The sequence below is a fragment of the Prunus avium genome, chromosome 8 (genome assembly GCF_965620075.1).
Source record: "Prunus avium chromosome 8, drPruAviu1.hap1.1, whole genome shotgun sequence".
NCBI lineage: Eukaryota > Viridiplantae > Streptophyta > Magnoliopsida > Rosales > Rosaceae > Prunus > Prunus avium.
Window position 1 is genome coordinate 1391463 of NC_142291.1, and position 18844 is coordinate 1410306.

Consider the following 18844-nt stretch of genomic DNA (forward strand, 5'->3'; position numbering starts at 1 on the left):
CCTCAAATGGAGTTAGGTTGTCAAGTGCCTTTGTAAGTGATCGATTTAGAAGATAAACAGCTGTGTGAACAGCTTCTGCCCATAGAAAATAAGGCATATTCTTCTCATGAAGCATTGCCCTGGCCATTTCCACCACAGTCCTATTTTTCCTCTCCACCACACCATTTTGTTGTGGAGTATAGGCTGTGGTTAATTGTCTTTGAATTCCACTTTCTTCACACAATTTGCTGAATTCACTAGATGTGAATTCTCCTCCTCTATCACTTCTCACACACTTCACTTTGAACCCACTTTGTAATTCTACCATCGATTTAAACTTTCTAAAATAATTTATTGCATCTGATTTATACCTTAGAAAGTAATCCCAAGCCATCCTTGTGAAATCATCAATAAGTAGCATAAAATACCTGTTTCCAGCTATGGATTCAGTCTGCATTGGACCACACAGATCTGTATGTATCAGTTCAAGTGGATTTCTTGCTCTCCAAGCCTGCTCTTTGGGAAACCAGTCTCTATGTTGTTTTCCTAATTGACATCCTTCACACACACCCTTGGTTTCTTCCAGATATGGAAGACCATGAACCATTTCTTGTTCTCTCAATTGTTTGAGACTTCTAAGATTCAGGTGACCTAATCTCTTGTGCCAAATCCAAGTGCACTCTGTCACATTGGCCTTCAATGCAATGTGATCGTTTTGCATTAAAGATAAAGGGTAGCACCTGTTGTTTTTCATCTTGACCTTGATAACCAATTTATCAAGTGAAGGTCCATAAAAAATGTAGCACATACCACCACCAAAGAGCAGATAATACCCATGCTCATCCATTTGCCCAACACTCAACAAGTTTTCTTTCAAACCAGGTAGATACATGACTTCCTTGATGTATTTCTTGCCTGTACTTGTATCAATCACCAATGAGCCTATGCCTCCAACATCCACCAAGTGTCCAATAGGCATTTGTACCTTGCCAGTGACATTTGTCCTTATATCAATAAGTATTTCAGCATTTCCAGTCATATGGTTGTTGCACCCACTATCAATGTACCAATTCCCATTAATTTTCACTTCAGTGGTAACACTATTAGCATAAAACAGATTTCCAGTCATCTCAGCTTGATTGACACAATTTGCCTTTTCAGTAGCCTTACATGTTGTGCATTCCCTAGCCAAATGTCCAAATCTATCACAATTAAAACATTTAGGCTTCCCCTTATATCGACACTCACCAAAGTGAAATTTGGAACACGCCTTGCATTGTGGTTTAGCAGCATCTTGATTTGTCTACTGTGGTGAACTAAATCTGTGATTTGGTGCAAAATTGTTCTGCTGAGACTTTCCTTTCGACTCCCATGGTTTCCCCTTAGAATTCCAATTCTGTTGAGACTTAGAGCCACTGGACTGAGGGTTATTTTTGCTTTGCTGCCCCTTTGAATTCATAGAGAGAGAGAGGGGCAAATGCCCTTTCAGTGGTATCCACATTATGCATATCAAACCTTTGTTCCTGACTTTTCAAAATAGCTGATCGGTTCATAATTGTATATCATTTTGTACCCTTCTAGCTTATGATTTGGTTATGTTATTGAGTTAAACTTGTGCTTTTAATCCATTTTCTGTTTTGATAAGTCCATAATTTCATACACTTGCTTGCCTTCTTTACTTATTGATTTTGCTTAGTTTCTCTTTATTTTGAGTCACTTACCTCTATTTGTGTGTTTTGTAGGTTAAGATAGCAAGAGATCACATTTGATGCAATCCATGCATGTTAAGGGCTGATTGGCAAAGAGCAAGAGCTTAAAGACAAAACCAAAGTTGGGCCACACTTCTTGTCAGTCCAGTTTCGTAAGTCACCTTGCAGGTCTCATTTCAGCAATCTGCACAACTCGTATGAGGAGACATTCTTCATAGACGTTGTTCAATTGGGTGTCTAGTATAACATATCCAAAATTCAGCTCAATTGAACATATGTGGAGTCCTCAGCCCGTCCAACACTGAACCATGCTCAGGAGGATTTGCAGCTGCCAGCTTTGAGCCTTGTCTCCTCCTTTAAGCCATGTGCCTCACCCATGCTGCAACTGACTTTGGATCCAACATAATGAGTGAAGTGGGGAGGCATTCCAGCTATGAAATTCTAAAGGAGCAAGTTGGTACATGCTGGAGTTATTATAGAGAAAGCATGTGCATGCATGTAAAGCAAAGAAATGAAATGAAGTCAATTCCAGTCTCTGTTCGGCAGCCAACTTGCAAGGCCCAAAACGCACACTTCTACTGCTCCGATGGGAATACTTTCTTCATAGAAGTTGTTCCAATGGGTGTCTAGTATAACATATCCAAATTTGAGCCCCATTGGATACGTTTTGAAACCTCTGGCCTTCCTACACCAAGCCTGGTTCAGAAAACTCGTTTTTCAGCAACCAAAAGGCAACCACATGGGTTGGCAGCAAAGGCAGCCACAACTGATCCCATTTGAACCCATGTGAAGATGCTTGAGGTGCAGCAGCAAAATATGAAGGATGGTGTGGGAATCCATCATGATGTTTCTCCCTCTTAGCCCTATAAATAGAGAAGCCTTCAAGCTTCAAAACACACCCCAAGGGGGGGAGCTCTCAAACACTTCTCTAGAGCTCCCTTCCCTTCTCTCCCTCAAATTCTCTTAGTTTCCTTTCAAGTTGTAAATTGTTGTAACAAAATGAGTTTACTAAATTTTCCTTCAATTTTCGTAGTTCCACTTTACTTTTATTTGTAATGTACATTCTTTCTTAAGTATTCAAGTTTAATTAGTTTCCAAGTTTCAATTATGGTTTTTGTTCTTATTCATTATGCTTATAAGTTAATATGCTAGTTTGAATGATTGATCACCATTTAGGCTTGCATGTTAGCTATCTTGGTTTGAATTAAGAGTAGACACCATGCTTTAATTCGAATTGAACTATGAATAAGAAGAGTATGTATGGACATTCGACAACAGGGATTAGATACATGCTTGGTTGTTTAAATTGTTCTTCTATGCTTAATGGGTTCCTAATGCTTAGTTTTAGGTTAGACAACAAATGATCAAATTAGGGAATTAGGAACACAAGGTTTTGACCAAACACCATGGCTTAATCATACTTTAGCTAGAATCAATCCGTTAATCTAATTGAACTTGGGAACTTATTTGCTTGAGTTATTTCTTTTTTTTTCTTGTTTTATTTATTTCCTTTTTCATTTCTATTTTGTGTAGGGGAAACAAATTGGATCATTCAATCACCAATCCTCGTGGGATCGACCTCGCACTTACATATGCTATACTACCAAACGGCTCGTGCACTTGCGAGTATCACAAGTTGAGGATGCAGCTGAATCTATTTTGGTGCAGCTGAATCGAAGCAACAATAGCCACAACTTCCTGCAATTCCACAGTCTCCAAACATTTGGTATTTTCAATAACCAGACATATAGGATCATATGGTTTACTAAGACTAATCAACACTTTCTGGACAAGTCTTTCATTAGACAGAAGCTCACCAAATGTTTTCATTTGGTTTATTAAGTCATTTGGCCTAGTCAAATGACCAGATAAGGTTTCATCATCTCTCATCCTAGCATACTCAAATTCACGCCTCAGATTTTGTAGTTTTACAGACCTCACCTGATCACCACCATGATATTCTCCATACAACAAATCCCAAGCCATTTTTGCTGTTTCAGCATTAGCTATTCGTGGGAAAATCTTATCTGAAACCGCAGTCTGAATAATGCCCAGAGCCTTAGCATCTTGCATATAAGCAGCTGCTGTTTTCTCATCAACTTCCTCTTCTGAGCTTCCTTAAGCCTTCTTCTTCTTTGGATCTGAGGTCGAAATCCCCTTTTCAACCAATTTCCATAACCCATGAGACTTGAAGATCGTCATCATTCTGATTCTCCAGAATTCGTAATTCTCACCGGAGAAGATCGGAGTTCTCACCTCAGAACTTCTAGATCCAGCCATCTCTTAGCTTAGATGAAACGAATCACAAGTCGAAATCTGATTTTATGAACTTTCTGCAACTTCGCCCGAGCTCAACCAATCTTGAGTGGAGCTCAATTTCTTACACCCAGATCTTAATTGATCGAACCTGGCTCTGAGGCCATGTTGAAGTTTTATATTCTCAGTGTATTATCTTACTGAAGAAGAAAGGAAAAGAAAATTAATAACTCAGCAATTTCAGAAAATGGTTTCTTCTATATTTCACTGTGCTCTGCAAGTAGCAGAGAATGTATGCGTATTTCTTACAAAACTCTCTCACTGTGCATAACAGAGTGATGCTCAATGCTTCCAATGTGAAAACAATCTCAGCCTCTCATCTCACTAAAATAATGGATCACTCTCCACATGTCACTTGGACAAGTTACAATAAGGGCCTTACACTTGGTTTAATTACCAAAGTGGATACACACATAATTACAAGGCATTTCTTAAGCTAAGCTTTAATTAGTTCATAGCTTATACACTAACATTGGGGATAATGACTAAAATGGACATAATGTTGAAAGTGTTATGTGCTAGCCATGTGGTGATGGGAGAATGGGGTATTAGTGGTGGTGGTGATGGTGGAGGTGAGGTGGTGGTGTTGGAGATGGTGGTGAGTTTTGAAATTTCCGTCGTGAGGGTAATGGTTTTCAACGTGTTTTAATTTTTTTTCTTTTTAAAAATCTTTTAATTATGTTTAATGGCATCATTTGACACTTCGAACAAATCAAACTAAATACCTCTCAATTCGGTGAGCATTAGATGAAATGGAAGCCCTGGTAAGAAAGACATAGCCTAATTGGGTGACGTTTTGCCTATGAACTCTAGCTTTCTGCAGATGGGTTTTGGGCAAGCAGAGAGAAGAGTTGGAGGACCTTGCTTAGGATTGGATGAGGTAGACAGTTGCGAGCGTCTTAGGTTTTCTCGTGGACGACCTCCGGCGCGTGAGTCTGGATCTCTTTTCCTTTCTCACAGTCACATGTGACTCGCGTGAAGTTCAATAAGAAATGACTGAACAAGTCATCAGGTCATTCAATCTCAGCCCTTGATTTTTAAAATCCAATTTCAGCCTTGGATAAGTGATTGCACCGATACCATCAATGTACCACATAATTTTTTGGATAGGTAGATAGATAGATAGAATAGAAGTTATGGTGATGGGTTGGGGCCAAAATGAGTTTGGATGGTGGGCCATTTCATAGTTCAAAATAAAAAAAGATATTGGGCCATTGGCCCAAAACTTGATGGCAAGCCCAAAGCTTGCTGGTCTTTTTTCATATCCCTAATTTTCTTCTTCTTCCCCAGCACATCAAATCAAAGCGCCATCAATTTTATTTATTTATTTTTAATACACTCGGTCCGTTGCGGTCAACCGCTCAGCGAAAATCGAAATCGAAAGTGTTTGATTAAAAATGCAGAACGACGACGACGAGGTCATATAGCAGGTTATCAGGCACAAACACTGCAGCTTCATGTCCAAGTATGCCATTTTCTTTCTCTAATGTTATTTTTTGTCTCTAAATTTTTATAAGTTACCTGTTTTTTTTAACTATTTTTGAGTGTTAATTGGTTTTTTGTTCCTGTTTCTGTCAGAATTGAAACTGGGATATTCTGTAGAAACCCATATAACGTCTCAAATTTTCTTTTTCCACTTGTCCCATCTGTTCTTCATGTGTTCTGTTCTTGGCGGGTAATGTTTCCTTCCTTTCCTGCAATTCTCACTTTGTGACGGTTTTCAAAACAACTTTTTCGACAATGATGCAAGCTTTAACAACCTGATGTGTTTACCAACAAATATTGGTTATGGGCTACTGAATCTCGAAATGCTCTCAATCCACTTGAATAAAATCCGTTCCCTTCCTCCATCCATCTGTGAAATGAGGTCACTGAGATATCTAGATGTTCATTTCAATGAGCTTCGTGGGCTGCCATATGCAATTGGGAGACTGACAACTCTTGAGGTGCTCAACCTGTCCAGCAATTTCAGTGACTTGACAGAGCTTCCTGAATCAATTGGCGATCAAACCAATCTCAGGGAGCTTGATCTCAGAGCTTCTTGAGCTTATTTTGTAGTTTGTGCTCATTTTTATGTTTGGGTTTTTGGTTTTAGTGAGGTTTTTGCTGAATGTGAAAAGGAGATTGGTGCATTGGTTAAAAGGCTTTTGGGATTGATATCCCAAGGGCTTGGCCCAGAGTAGGACTGCTTACAGAAGAAATTGGGTGAGAATCCTACTCAAAAAGCAGAAGGAAACTACTATCCACCATGTCCTGACCCTGAGCTCACACTTGGACTATCTGTCCATACTGATCTCAATGCACTCACAATACTAAGGCAAACAGAGGGAGTGACTGGCCTTCAAGTAATGATCAAAGATGAGAAATGGGTTGCTGTTGATCCTCTCCCAATCGCCTCTGTTATCAATCTAGGTGACTCTGATTTCCACTTTCATCCGTGTTGTTTCAATTTGGTCAATTGTGCTCTCATAGTTTCATAATTGTAGCAATTCAAGGACAGGTCATAATTTCCGTCAATTTCTTTCACGACGTCACCACCACGTGCACCTCACGTAGAGGAGTAAACTACAGGGACCAAAATGACTTTCATTGAAATTTGATTTGAATTTGTGTATCTTGTACGTAGGTTTTGCGTAATGGAAGGTATAAGAGCGTGCACCACAGGGCAGTGGCCAACAAAGTTGAGCCAAGGTTGTCATTAGCAATGTTCTATGGACCCAGCAAGGACACGGTGATTGGTCCAATTGAGGATTTGATTGACGAGGAACACCCTCCATTGTACCGGAGCTATAAGGATGCAGAGATTTTTTTGAAGAATTCTACAAGCAAGAAGGAAAAAAGAAGATTGGTGAAGGAAGCTTTTGAGTTGCACAATTGATAATGGCCATGAATCAATGAACCTTTTCACAATGTTTATTCTTTGAGCATCGATTTTAAACACTTTTGGAGTTGCACAATTGATAATGGCCATGAATCAATGATCTGGTTGATGTATTTCAAGACCATGAGTCAATGCACAGCCTCGTAGTAGGAGAGTTCAATTGACCATTCTCTTGTCTAATAATAATAAGCCAAGAATTGACTGAAATCTAGCAGTTTAAAAGCGCCTTCACTTGATGAAAAATTAAAAACCAGACTTCAATACTTCATAAAAAACTTGAGCTAATTTCCAAAGAGAAGAAACTAAAGATGGCAAATGGTGCCTGCTTCTTCAGCCCAAATCCCAGAGGTGGTGCTTGGCTCCTCCACTTGTGCTGCCCTCAAGAAATCACTTGAGTGGGTCTCAAAATCTCACAATCTAGTTTGGTTTTTCTTTTCTTTCAAGCAATTGGAATTTTGGGGTGACTGGTTTTGTTTGATTATATGATTATGTGTGCAGAAATCTTCCATTGGAGTACCTTGACCTGTATCTCATCCACTAGCCCATCAGCTGACCTTATGCCAATGGACTTCAAGGGTGTGTGGGCAGCCAAGGAAGAATCTCAGAGACTTGGCCTCACCAAATCAATTGGAGTCAGCAATTTCCCCAGCAAAAAGATTGAAACTTTACTCTCTTTTGCTACCATTCCTCCTTCAGTCAATCAAGTAAGTCCATTTTCTTCCTATAAAATGGACAGCAACAGGTAATGACTGCTAATGGTGAGCAGGGCGGACACCCTTTCCCCAACTCTGATTTGCCAATTTTCTGTGCCTGCAAGTTGGAAAGTCACCGTTTCTTTTATTTAATTTTTTTTTACTTCAAATGATGCAGAAAGAGGTAAAGGAGAAGCTTTTCGAAGCAGCCGTATTCAAATAGGTTTCTTGAAATGAAATACTGTTTTATGATCTATCAGTTGAAAGAATTTTACGACGAACATTTGTTAGTATAAACAGCATTTGTTATGGGGTAAGCTGAGATGAACTCTTATTTCTGTTGCTTATTGTAAAGCATTGAGAGTAACTCTTCTTTCTGATGGCTTATTAGGGAAGTTGCTTTCTCATATCCTCATAGAATTATCTAAAGCATTGAGAGTGACTGCTCCTACTACATATTTTTTAATCATCTCATTCTGTCTCTAATGATTGGGTTTATCTTAATTGTGGGTGATTAGATCAAGATTAAGGTACAACTAATTTGGGAATATGCATAGCATTGATTCCTAGATTCAATGCAAGTTGCAGAACCAACGTCTGCTGGTTACAAAGAAGCCAAAAGTTATTTTCATTTCTTCTCCAGAAACTTTTACCCTTTCACTCTAGATTTTGATAAAATAAATCAAATTTTTATTTTTTACAATAATAAAATAAAATAAATAAATAAAACCAAACGGAGACTTGTGGGCTCTGCAGCACTAGGTTGTCCTGTCGTTGACTTTGGTTAGAGTGAAAAATTCCATTTCCGTTGAAAACGAGAAGACTCAGCTTTCTTGAGTCTTGACTTGAGGTGTAGCAGAGAAGAGAACTCATTACCTAGCAAGCACAACGTTCAGAGGACCAACCAAGCAGATTTCCTATCCAGGTGTGCTTATTGTTGATATGCCTATGTTCATAAAACTGGGCTTAGATTCTAGAAAATAATAAAAATTTGTGCTTAGAATTATGAATTTCGGTTTGAGTTTGAGTTTTTCCATGTGCATTATATTAACCATTAAAAAAAAATTAATAATTTCTAAAATTTAATAATTAAGCAATTTACACTAAAATATCATATCAAAATTCTTTCATCCAAATGGAACCTTAAGGATTTTATGGGAATTATGGACATAGATTATTGTTTTGTCTGTGCATTTTAGCATATGCATGTTGAGGGCAAGTGTTGATCAGTCCACATCCATTTGTAACAAGCTTTCATTGAATCTTGCATCAATAGAAAAACCTGTAATATGGCACCAGTAATAGTCATTTTGTATTTGATTGAACATGCATTGTCAAAATATAGTGAATAAACAGTTTTCATTGATATGCATTTCGTTTTTATATTCGAAAAGGATGGCTTTTGAGGTGACAGCAGGTGCACAAGCTGTGGGGCAAACGGTTGAGCCAGCTGCAAAATGTGGCGTGTGGATGTTCACCTATTTGAAACGCAAATATGATTATGTGAGAAACTTGGGGAAGAATTTCAAGGAGCTTGAGAATGAAGAAATGCGTCTGCAGAATAGAGAGGCAGATGTGAATAATGTGCTGGCTGCAAATGTTGGTCGAATGCATATCACAAATGAATGCGAAAATTGGTTTCAACGGGTCAATGAAAAGAAGCACAAAATCCAACATCTGAAGACAAAGTACAGACGCATCAACAAATATCTGTGTGGACTCTGTCCTTTTCCTTCTCTGCTAAGGCTTGGAAGAGATGTAGTGAAGGAGACAAAAGAGTTAGTTTCCCTGAGAGATCAAATAAAGCTTGAGAACCCGATAATGACTGAGAGCGCACCAACACCACCTGACAGATTTAGAAATAGGCATGCCCAGAAAATAGATGATCTTCCATCACTTAATAGGCATGTAGAAATTGTTCAAGACTTGCTGAAACAAGATGAGTTTAAGAGAGTTTGCATATGGGGACCGCCTGGAGTTGGAAAAACAACAGTGATGGAAAATTTGCATGATAGAGTTGGTCAAACAAGTCAATTTGAAGTTATCTTTTGGGTTACTATGGACAACGCGGAATGCGTGGAAAAGATACAAAGGGTACTCGAGGATCAGTTAGGCCTACCGGTTGACAAAAAGTCCAGCACAGGCAAAAGAGCAGCAAAGATATCTGAAGAGCTGGAGAACAAGAGCTATCTATTGTTTCTTGACCAAGTTTCTTCAAAGATTAATCTGAGGGAGGTTGGAATTCATGATGACCATAATTGCGGAAAGGTTGTGTTTGCATGTACTTCAAGAGACAACGGAAACTTCTGTGGACCAACGGATGAGGATATCAAAATAGAGAAGTTGTCAAAGGAGGATGCCCAAAAGTTATTTAACAGGAAAGTTAGTGCTGATATTATGAAAAAGCAAGAAATCGTTCGATTAGCACCTTTAATAGTCAACGAGTGTGGTGGGATGCCACACATGATCAACTTGATAGCTCAAAAGTTAGCAAAAGTGAATGATCCAGCAAGGTGGCGAGATACACTGTTAGAGTTGCAAGCCCCCAGTAAGCAACAAAGTCGAGAATTGGAAGAAGTCTACCAGTTATTTAAACTTTCATACAATGATCTAGATGAGAGTAAGCAGCCATGCTTGTTGTACTGGGCACTTTTCCCTGTTGGTTATGAAGTTCATCGAGACTACATAACTGAGTGTTGGAGAGCAGAACAGTTAATTAGTTTTGCAAGGCTAGGGGAAACACGCGACAGAGGTCACACTATCCTAGATGAATTTGTAAACGTTGGTCTTTTGGACAGAGGAAGAAAGGCGCGTCATTACAAGATGTTTGAGCATTTTCAGCGTGTTGCACTACGTATTGCGAAGTGTAATGCAGGGAGTCACCGCATATTAGTGAAAGAAGGTGCAAAGATTACAGAGGAACAATGGACATGTGCAGAAAGGGTCTCATTGATTCAACATCAACTTTCTGCCCTACCTGAGCAACCTCAATGTTCTGGAATTCTGACATTGTTACTCCAAGAAAACAAGAGCTTGACGAAAATTCCTGTGTCATTCTTTGCATGCATGCAAAACTTACGAGTTCTAGATTTGCATGATACAAGAATCATGTCACTGCCATCATCTATATCTAGCTTGATAAAACTTAGGGGGCTCTATCTAAATGATTGTGGTGAGTTAGAAAATATTCCAGCTGATATAGGAAAACTCCAAAGTCTTGAAATATTTGATATAAGTCGCACCAAGATTCGAAATCTCCCTAAAGAGATTCAGGAGCTCACTAATCTCAAGTGCTTGAGAGTTTCATTTGAACAGAATGTTAGCAGTCACAACCACTTTCAAGGGAATCCAGTGGTGGTCATTCATCCTGACACTGTTTCAAAGCTCATTTCGTTAGAAGAACTAAGCATTGGCATTGACCACCATAACACAGAATGGAATAATATTGTTGGTGCAATTGTGGAGGAATTAGTTGGGTTGGAAGAATTAACGACTCTTTGTTTCTACTTTCCTGGTGAGGATTGCTTAAGACCGTTCATATGCCAGAGTGTATCATGGAATCGGGAGAACACACAGGGCAACAGTTTCAGATCATTCAACATCATCGTAGGTCATCACCAAACTAACAATCCTTCGGAATTTGATATCTCAGAATGCTCAACTGAAAAACATTTGAGATTCTCTGGAGGTGAAAGTGTTCCTGATACCATTTTGCAGATACTACAACATGCTTACAGTTTTGAGCTGATTGGTCATCAAAATGTGACAAACTTGTCACTCTTTGGAGCCGATAGGTTGGGAGGACTGGAAATTTGCAAGATTGAAGAATGCAATGAAATGGAAAGCATCATTGATGGTGACATGATAGGAGGTGTGGCATTTCAATTCCTAAAACAGCTACACATAATAAATATTCCAAAGTTGGTGCATATATGGAAGGGCTTGGCGAGCCCTGAAAGCCTATCCAGGCTCACGACACTGATACTAAAAGATTGTCCAAGTCTAGAAAATCTATTCTCAAAGGCACATGGGATTGTCCAACAACTCGGTCAGCTACAATATTTGGAAGTTGAGCACTGTCTTGAGATGAAAGAGATAATTGAAACTGGAAGTGATGTATCAGCGGCACTCCCTAAATTGAAGACTATAGAACTCCGGAACTTACCGAAACTGTGTACTATTTGGAGCGAAGTCTCATGGGAGTGGCCCTCGTTGGAAACAATAGAGATCAGGGAGTGTGTGATGCTGAAGGATTTACCATCGACCATGGCAAACGCGATTAAATTGAGAAGGATCAGATGCACCAGTGACTGGGAGAATGAGTTGAACTGGCCAAGTGACCCTGCAATTAAAGATCGTTTTCAATGTATGTTTGTTTCTGTTTGAGTTATCACCAATGACCTCTCTCTCACAACCAATCAAATAAGCTGAACTACTTCGAATAAAGTCAAGTGAAGAACTTGTATGTTTGTTTTGTAATCTTGTACTTTTTTTTTCCCTGTTGTCAAGTGAAAGAACTTTGTTGATTATAATCTGCATTAACATGTAATCTTCACAACAATCTGCTGGTTAATGTTTGAATAATATTTATTGTGTTCAATGATGAATGAGAGAACTCTTCGTGTTGTCGGTCAGGGCGAGTACAAGTTCTTGTGGTCTGATTGACTTTACTGTCAGCTATTTCCCATTTCACTGGTGATGATTTAGATTCTCATTGGCATGCTATCTGGACTTGCTTTTAAAAACAAGTGATGATCTACATTATGCTGGAATGATTTTTGTCTTTGTGGTTGTGGAAATAACGGTAAAGCAGAAATTGTTTACTGTTTGAAGATAGTTTGATCCATCATGTGGAAACTGTGCATCAGATGCAGCATTCAGGTTAACTGGAATATATGGCTGTTAAGTGAGCAACACCACTGTATGAGTACTTTGCATTGCATGTCCTTGTTTATTTTTCCTTTCGGTTCCCTGTTCGGTTCATTTTTACACATGATTTTTCATGTTATTCACCCACTATTTTGAGTTAGTTCTTGACATTTTATAGCTTTTTACTTCCTTTTTGTGTTTTCTTAGATTTTGCCTTGGTTGGGATGAAAATGAGCTAAAAGTGCATTATTAGTTATAAATTCTGTTTTTGTTCATTTTCGTAGGTCAACTTCTTGGCCTGGGATCAACATGCTCTGGTGCTCGGATGAGGTCATGATCTTCATGAGACTTGTTCCAATGGATGTTAACTACAACATATCCAAATTTGAGCTCCATTGGACAAGTATTGCCTATCCAACCAATCCATCATGTTACCACAGTTCTGGAAGTCCGGATTTGGCCAGCTTTTACCTCCCTTGTGTCATCTTAACTTCTTGTTACCATAACTCTTGGTAACAAGGAATTACATTTGTAAAATAGATATTTTCTGAGCTTTTGGCATCTTTGTGAAGTCAAAGCTCCATCATGGCAAGGGGACAATGGGCTAAGGCTTTATGAAAGGTGGTAGTTTTATATTAAAAGGTAAAAGCTGGAAAGGAGGAGAGAGGGAGGAGAAGTCAAAAATTGCAATCTGATATTGGGAGCCTTTTGATCGTGGGAAATCAGGCTATTCCACATTCTATACAGATTGAGAGCAGATTTTGGAGAGTTTGGAGCTTGGAGAAAGCCAAGGTGCAGCCAAGAAAAGTGGAGAAGAAGACTTCCACCATTGATGATCTTGAAGCTTTCATCATTTTCTGAAAATCTGTAAACTCTTTCTAATTTCATTTTGAGTTTGTATTTGAAATAAGTATGAGCAACTAAACTCTATAACTAGGGCTTAGGTTGAAGCCCTAAACATGATTACCTTATTGTTTTGATACTTGAGTGTATGAATTTCTAGATATTGTTGATGAATTCCAATTCACCAAATTAATCTATCCTTGATGTGTGTTTTTCCTTGGTTGGCCATCTTTGAAAGCATGCTTCTTGAGATTGTTGGGATTATGTGTATCTTCATGTTATCCTAAGCAATAAATGGATGAAGTAAGAATCATCCATGTGAATTGGTTTCTTGAATACCTAATGTAAACACCATGCTATTAGGATTCTTGTGATGTTCATATTCTCTTTGAACTTAATGGGTTCTCCTTGTAATTGAATCAAAGTACGAACCATACCTAGGTTCGGTTATGGGGAGGGCACAAGTATTGTAGCACGAACCATGCACTTTACGTATATTAGAGAGAATCAATGCGTCTTGAGCCACGACCCATGGCCTTGATTGCGAACATTTTCATCAACACGTTTAGAGTTCATCACTTGAGTATTCATGAACTTGGGTAGAATTGTTTAGGGTGGATTCCGAAACCCTAGTGTTTGTTACTTTTTAATTCCACTCTTTGATATTTCATCTCTGCCTTTCTCATTTAAATTCAAAGTCCATTTACTTTCATGCAATAGAAATAGGTCACTTGAAACAAATCAAAACCCCCCCCAATGTGTGTGTGAGTTGTGTGTTTGATACGTGGTGTGTCTTTGATACTGAATTTTATTTGTTTCCGTAATTGTTTTGGACTTTTGGTCCGCGTTGTGTTCTTGCATTTTCTGTTCTGAATCCAACCGTATAAAGAACGTGAATTTTCGACGTACGGTTGGAAAGTTATAGGCAAAACACTGGACAGAGGTCGAAATTGAAAAACAGAGAAACGAATCTGCCCAAAAACGACCGGTCGTTACTGTTCACGACCGGTCGCTCATCACACGTTTATTGAAATTTCGACTCTGCCGAAAAACGACCGGTCGTCACTGTTCACGCGACCGGTCGTCACTGTTCACTGTTCACGGCACTGTTCATGTCACTGTTCACTGTTCACAGCACTGTTCACATGTGATAAACAGGTGATAAAATGGCAATAGAAAGTGCTGTTTGTGTTTTTCTCTAGTTTTCTTGTGTTGTTCCATTTCTTTTACACTTCTTTACTCATTTCTAGTTTCCCTCTTTTATTTGTGCATTTGTGGTGTGTTAAATAAGTGTTCTTTATGTACTCAAATTAGAACTTATAGGAAGCCGACAAGTTCTTCGTGGGATCGACCCCGTACTTACATAATCTATACTTCGATAGATTCGTGCACTTGCGGGTATTTTTAATTGGTTGTTTGCACATTAATTTGTGTCCTCTTAGGAATGCAACAATTTTTGGCGCCGTTGCCGGGGAACTGGCACGGTTGCTTATTTGTTTTGTTTGAGTATGTTTAGAGTACTTAGTTTTATTTTTGTTTATTGATTGTTGTTTCATTTTATCTTGATTTGTTTTTGTTTCTTTTTCCTACAGGAACATCCGAGGAGTCACCTCCACCATCTCCAATGGTAGCCGCAACTGAAATTGTGGAACTTACTATGTAAGAATACTCCAATAAATTTGTGATGGAAGAAGCAAATGTTTTTGGCTCATTTCATAATGAATTGCCTATGAATGAATATTTCCGACAAACATACAATTCGGAGTGGAGAAATAATTCAAACTTCTGGTGGACCGACAATCCAAATTTTCAACAAGGGTCATATCAACCATATCAAGGCCAACATAATACTTGTCCACCTTATGGTCAACCCCAATATTATAATCCACCACCACTTAGTCAATCTCACCAACCACCTCAAGGACCAACTTTGGAAGAAATTGTTGCTTCAATGGTTAGACACACAGATAGTTTCATCATGCAGAGGAATGACACCCATATGCAGAGGAATGATACCCACATGCAGAAAATGGTTAAGGCCATTGCCAATCTAGAAAATCAAGTGGGGCAAATTGTCACATCTTTGAGTCAAAGGGAAGCTAGGATAATGTCTAGCCAAACAGTGATACAAAATGGGCGTGAGCATGTTCAAGCAGTTACCTTGAGAACTGGTAAGGTAATTGGTGAAATTGATGGTTCTAAAAATTTGATTCACAATGTTGATGAAATGCAGGTTGAACAAGTGACTGAGCTTAAGGAAAAGGATGAAATCAACATGGGGGAAGATAAACAAGCAGCATCTTCACCTGAGTGGATCCCAAAGCATGAACTTGCAAGAAGGGCAAGAAAGGAGAAGGTAAGTCGTGAACCTACTGATGAAGATATCTTACATGCTCCTTTTCCTCACAGGTTGATGAGTTCTAGGAAAAATCAACATGCCAAGGACATATTGGAAACTTTCAAGCAAGTGCAAGTCAATATTCCTTCCTTGGATGCAAACAAGCTCAAGGAATGCGAAACTGTTGCATTAACGGAAGAGGTTTCTGCTGTTTTGCAAAGGAAGCTTCCTCCCAATTTGCAAGATCCAGGAAGTTTCACAATTCCTTGTATAGTTGGTGATAAATTGTTTGAAGAACCTTTAATTGATTTCGGTGCTTCAATTAATCTAATGCCATATTCTGTTTTTGAAGTACTAAAGGAAGACAAGCTGAACATCCATGTTCCAAGCACCAATCATATGTTCAATGTCACTCCTTCTACTCAAATGAGAAGGCCACCCGACCCTAAATATGTGCCTCCTCCATCTAATCCACGTATTGAAGAGCGCTTAAAATTGCTTTTGAAATCTACTCATGCGCATAAAAAGAAAAGAATACGAAATGGGTTGATTAGATGGCAAAGAGATTTGAAGAAACTTCATGTTCGGCACAAGGAGGCGATTGAGCCAAAACCCCCTAAGTGACCATGGTATGTTGGAAGTCCGGCAAAAGACTTTAAACTTAGCGCTTCTTGGGAGGCAACCCAAGGTGAATAGAAGAAGTTTGTTGTCGTCCTAATCGCTTCAAAGTGGAGTTTCTCTAGACTCAAACTTTCTTTTATTTAATTTTATTTATTTAATTTTTGTGTTAGGGTTACAATTTTCCAACCAAGGTAATTTCGAATTTCTTGTTGTTTCTCTTTGTTTTTCTTACTCTTTCTTTCTTTTATTTGTTTGTGTTTCTATTTTGTTAGTAAGTTTGGGAAGTAGATTGCTTCATGATTGCACACTCTGAACTTTGGCTCAAATGCTTATTCCATTTCATAACATGTGATTACATTTATAAACTTGAAAATGCATACATAAAATTCCTAATCACACGTTCATTGTTGCATTCTGCGCCACCTGAGGCTTCTGCTAATTGCCTCTATCTGTTCTTGCTTGTAGAATCTGCAGCAGCTCTACATGATCATCATTCCTTTTTTGCAGCATCTCTACATGCTGGTTGGCACTGTAGAGCCGCTTCTGCAGGTCCGCCACCAGAGCTTTCAGGGCCGCCACCTCCTCACTCAGTGCCCCGCACTCTCGTGTTCTTGCCAGTAGGCGCATGCCCAAATTTGTGGCCGAGACCGCGTTGAGCACGGTTAGATTGTGGGACTCGTCCACTGCCATCTGGTCAGACCTCTGCGCCACATGCAGATGATCTGCAACTGTCAGTCTGCTGACAGTCATGCCCTCCGGCATTACTGCCCTACGCGGCACCACCTCAGAGAAGTTCGAGGCCGAACCATGATGGTATGAGGAGTTTGGGAAGATAGGGTTTGGAGGAGCCCGTATCTGGGCATTTGGTGGTGCAAGCGACAACTCAAGGTTAAGGTCATCAACAAGCATATCTGGGGATGCCATTGATTTTTCTGTCTGGGCTTTTTGATGGTTTTTCTTGAGTTTGCAGGTTGAAATGCAGGATGCTCCTTCTTTCAACCGAGAAGTGGTTTAAATAGACTTATTCTCATAGGGGAGCCGACACCACTTTGTATTTCCGGAGCAATTTGCGGATGAGTCAAGTTAAACAGGGAAGCATTTCTGCTTTCACTTTACTTTCTTTCCCTCCCTGTTTTCTGGTGCATTGTGTTTTGATTTCTTTTTAGTTTGTCGTCTTTGTTTTATTTCCGTTGGGGAAGTGTGCTTTGTTTCTTTTTAGTTTGTCGCATTCCCTTTATTCAAGTTTGGGAAGTGCGTTTTGTTTTTCTTCTTTGTCTTTTGCAACTTTCTTTTCTTTTATTTCCGAAAACGAGAAATTGAAACAAAAAAAAAAAACAAAAAAAAAAAAAAAAATTTCACCGAAAGGCAAAGACAAACAGGCACACCAATAATACACTAGAATCATTTTTTTCCAGTGCTCGGTGTCTCGACCATAGGACCCTTGAGTTTAGCCCTTTGGCTATCCACTTCCGGGGCTTCACGCACAGCCTCTTGGGGCTCATCACTCGAGCTCCCAAAGATTGCATTCTTAGCTTGAGCGTAACCACTCTCGCGGTCTGTTTTCTTGCGTTTTCCCGGTCGGTCTATGTCCTCCAGCTGCTTTCTCATGTCATGGGTGTAAACACTTACCATCTTTGAGAGATTTTTGTTCTCTTCCCGCAACGCCTCCAGCTGGTGTCGATTCACCTCTAGTATCCTTGCCCTTTCTGTTTTTAAACTTTTAATAATACTCTGGCACTCTTCAACCATACTTCGCTCTGTCGCCAACTGACCTCTTAGCACCTCCACCTCATGGGACTTCGCAATTAGGCGATGACCCACACTTGCGACTGTTGCTGTGCTTTGCACGCTTAGTGCCAGAGCATCGCTCACGACCCGGTTGTCATCCCTTGATCCCAGCACCCGTATATCCTTGGGAGTCACTAGATTTCTAGCAACTCCAAGGGCAACATCGTTGTCCAGCAGTATCGAGTCATTCACTGTCACGTGCCCCCGTGCTGAGGCAAAGTAGGGCATCCACACTGGTGCCACTGCTTGGCCCTGAGTCTGAGTTGGTTGAGCTAGGTTGAGATCCAGCGAGAATGGGTAGGAAGAGGCCATTTGAACTTTCTTTTCTTTTGTTCTTGCTTTTCTCTTTTGTGTGTTTCTGAGTTTTGTGTGTTTTGCCCCAACTCTTTCTCTTCTTCTTTTATAGAGTTAGTTTCTACGTAACCCTAGCCACTGCGCTTCTGGTTTGGCGCGGCCCTTGCGGCCTATCCCCCTCTATCGCCTCACCTGTCCCCCAACCCCTTTAATTGCATTTCCGCCTTTCAGCGCTTTCAAGAAACGAAAGTCGTCACGCCTTCCTATGAAGGCAATAATTCTGGCTTGGGACCGTGAGAGAGACCTCTGCTTGTCGGCACGTCTCTCACTTTGTATCCCGTGACTCACAGGAGCCGAGACATCAGGGCCCACTTTTTTTTATTTTTCTGAGTCCTTGCTCTTTGTGTTTCTGACTCAGTTTCTTTGTTTTATATACTTCCTTCGCTTTTGGGCTTTCCTTTGGGTTGGGCTTTCATTTTGGTTTGTGCGTTTCTTTGGGTTGGATTTCTGCGTG

The 18844-nt window shown here is 39.7% G+C and overlaps 1 protein-coding gene and 1 pseudogene across 4 annotated transcripts; both read left to right on the forward strand.

Moving 5' to 3' along the window:
- The first annotated feature begins 5330 nt into the window (after positions 1-5330).
- LOC110754014 (putative disease resistance protein At1g15890) lies at positions 5331-12203 on the forward strand. Of its 4 annotated transcripts, none has more exons than XM_088245981.1 (3): positions 5351-5469; positions 7384-7890; positions 8972-12203. In XM_088245981.1, exons 2-3 carry the CDS (start codon positions 7886-7888, stop codon positions 11961-11963), a joined length of 2997 nt encoding a protein of 998 aa, XP_088102107.1. In that variant the 5' UTR covers positions 5351-5469; positions 7384-7885; the 3' UTR covers positions 11964-12203. The 4 variants fall into 4 exon arrangements, 3 of the variants coding, with proteins under 3 accessions (XP_088102107.1, XP_088102108.1, XP_021810695.2); XM_088245982.1 differs by lacking the exon at positions 5351-5469 and adding an exon at positions 7084-7280 and having other exon boundaries at positions 7384-8502; XM_021955003.2 differs by lacking the exon at positions 5351-5469 and adding an exon at positions 7084-7280.
- Positions 5867-6961, forward strand: LOC110754016 (protein DMR6-LIKE OXYGENASE 1-like; annotated as a pseudogene).
- Positions 12204-18844: the final 6641 nt, after the last annotated feature.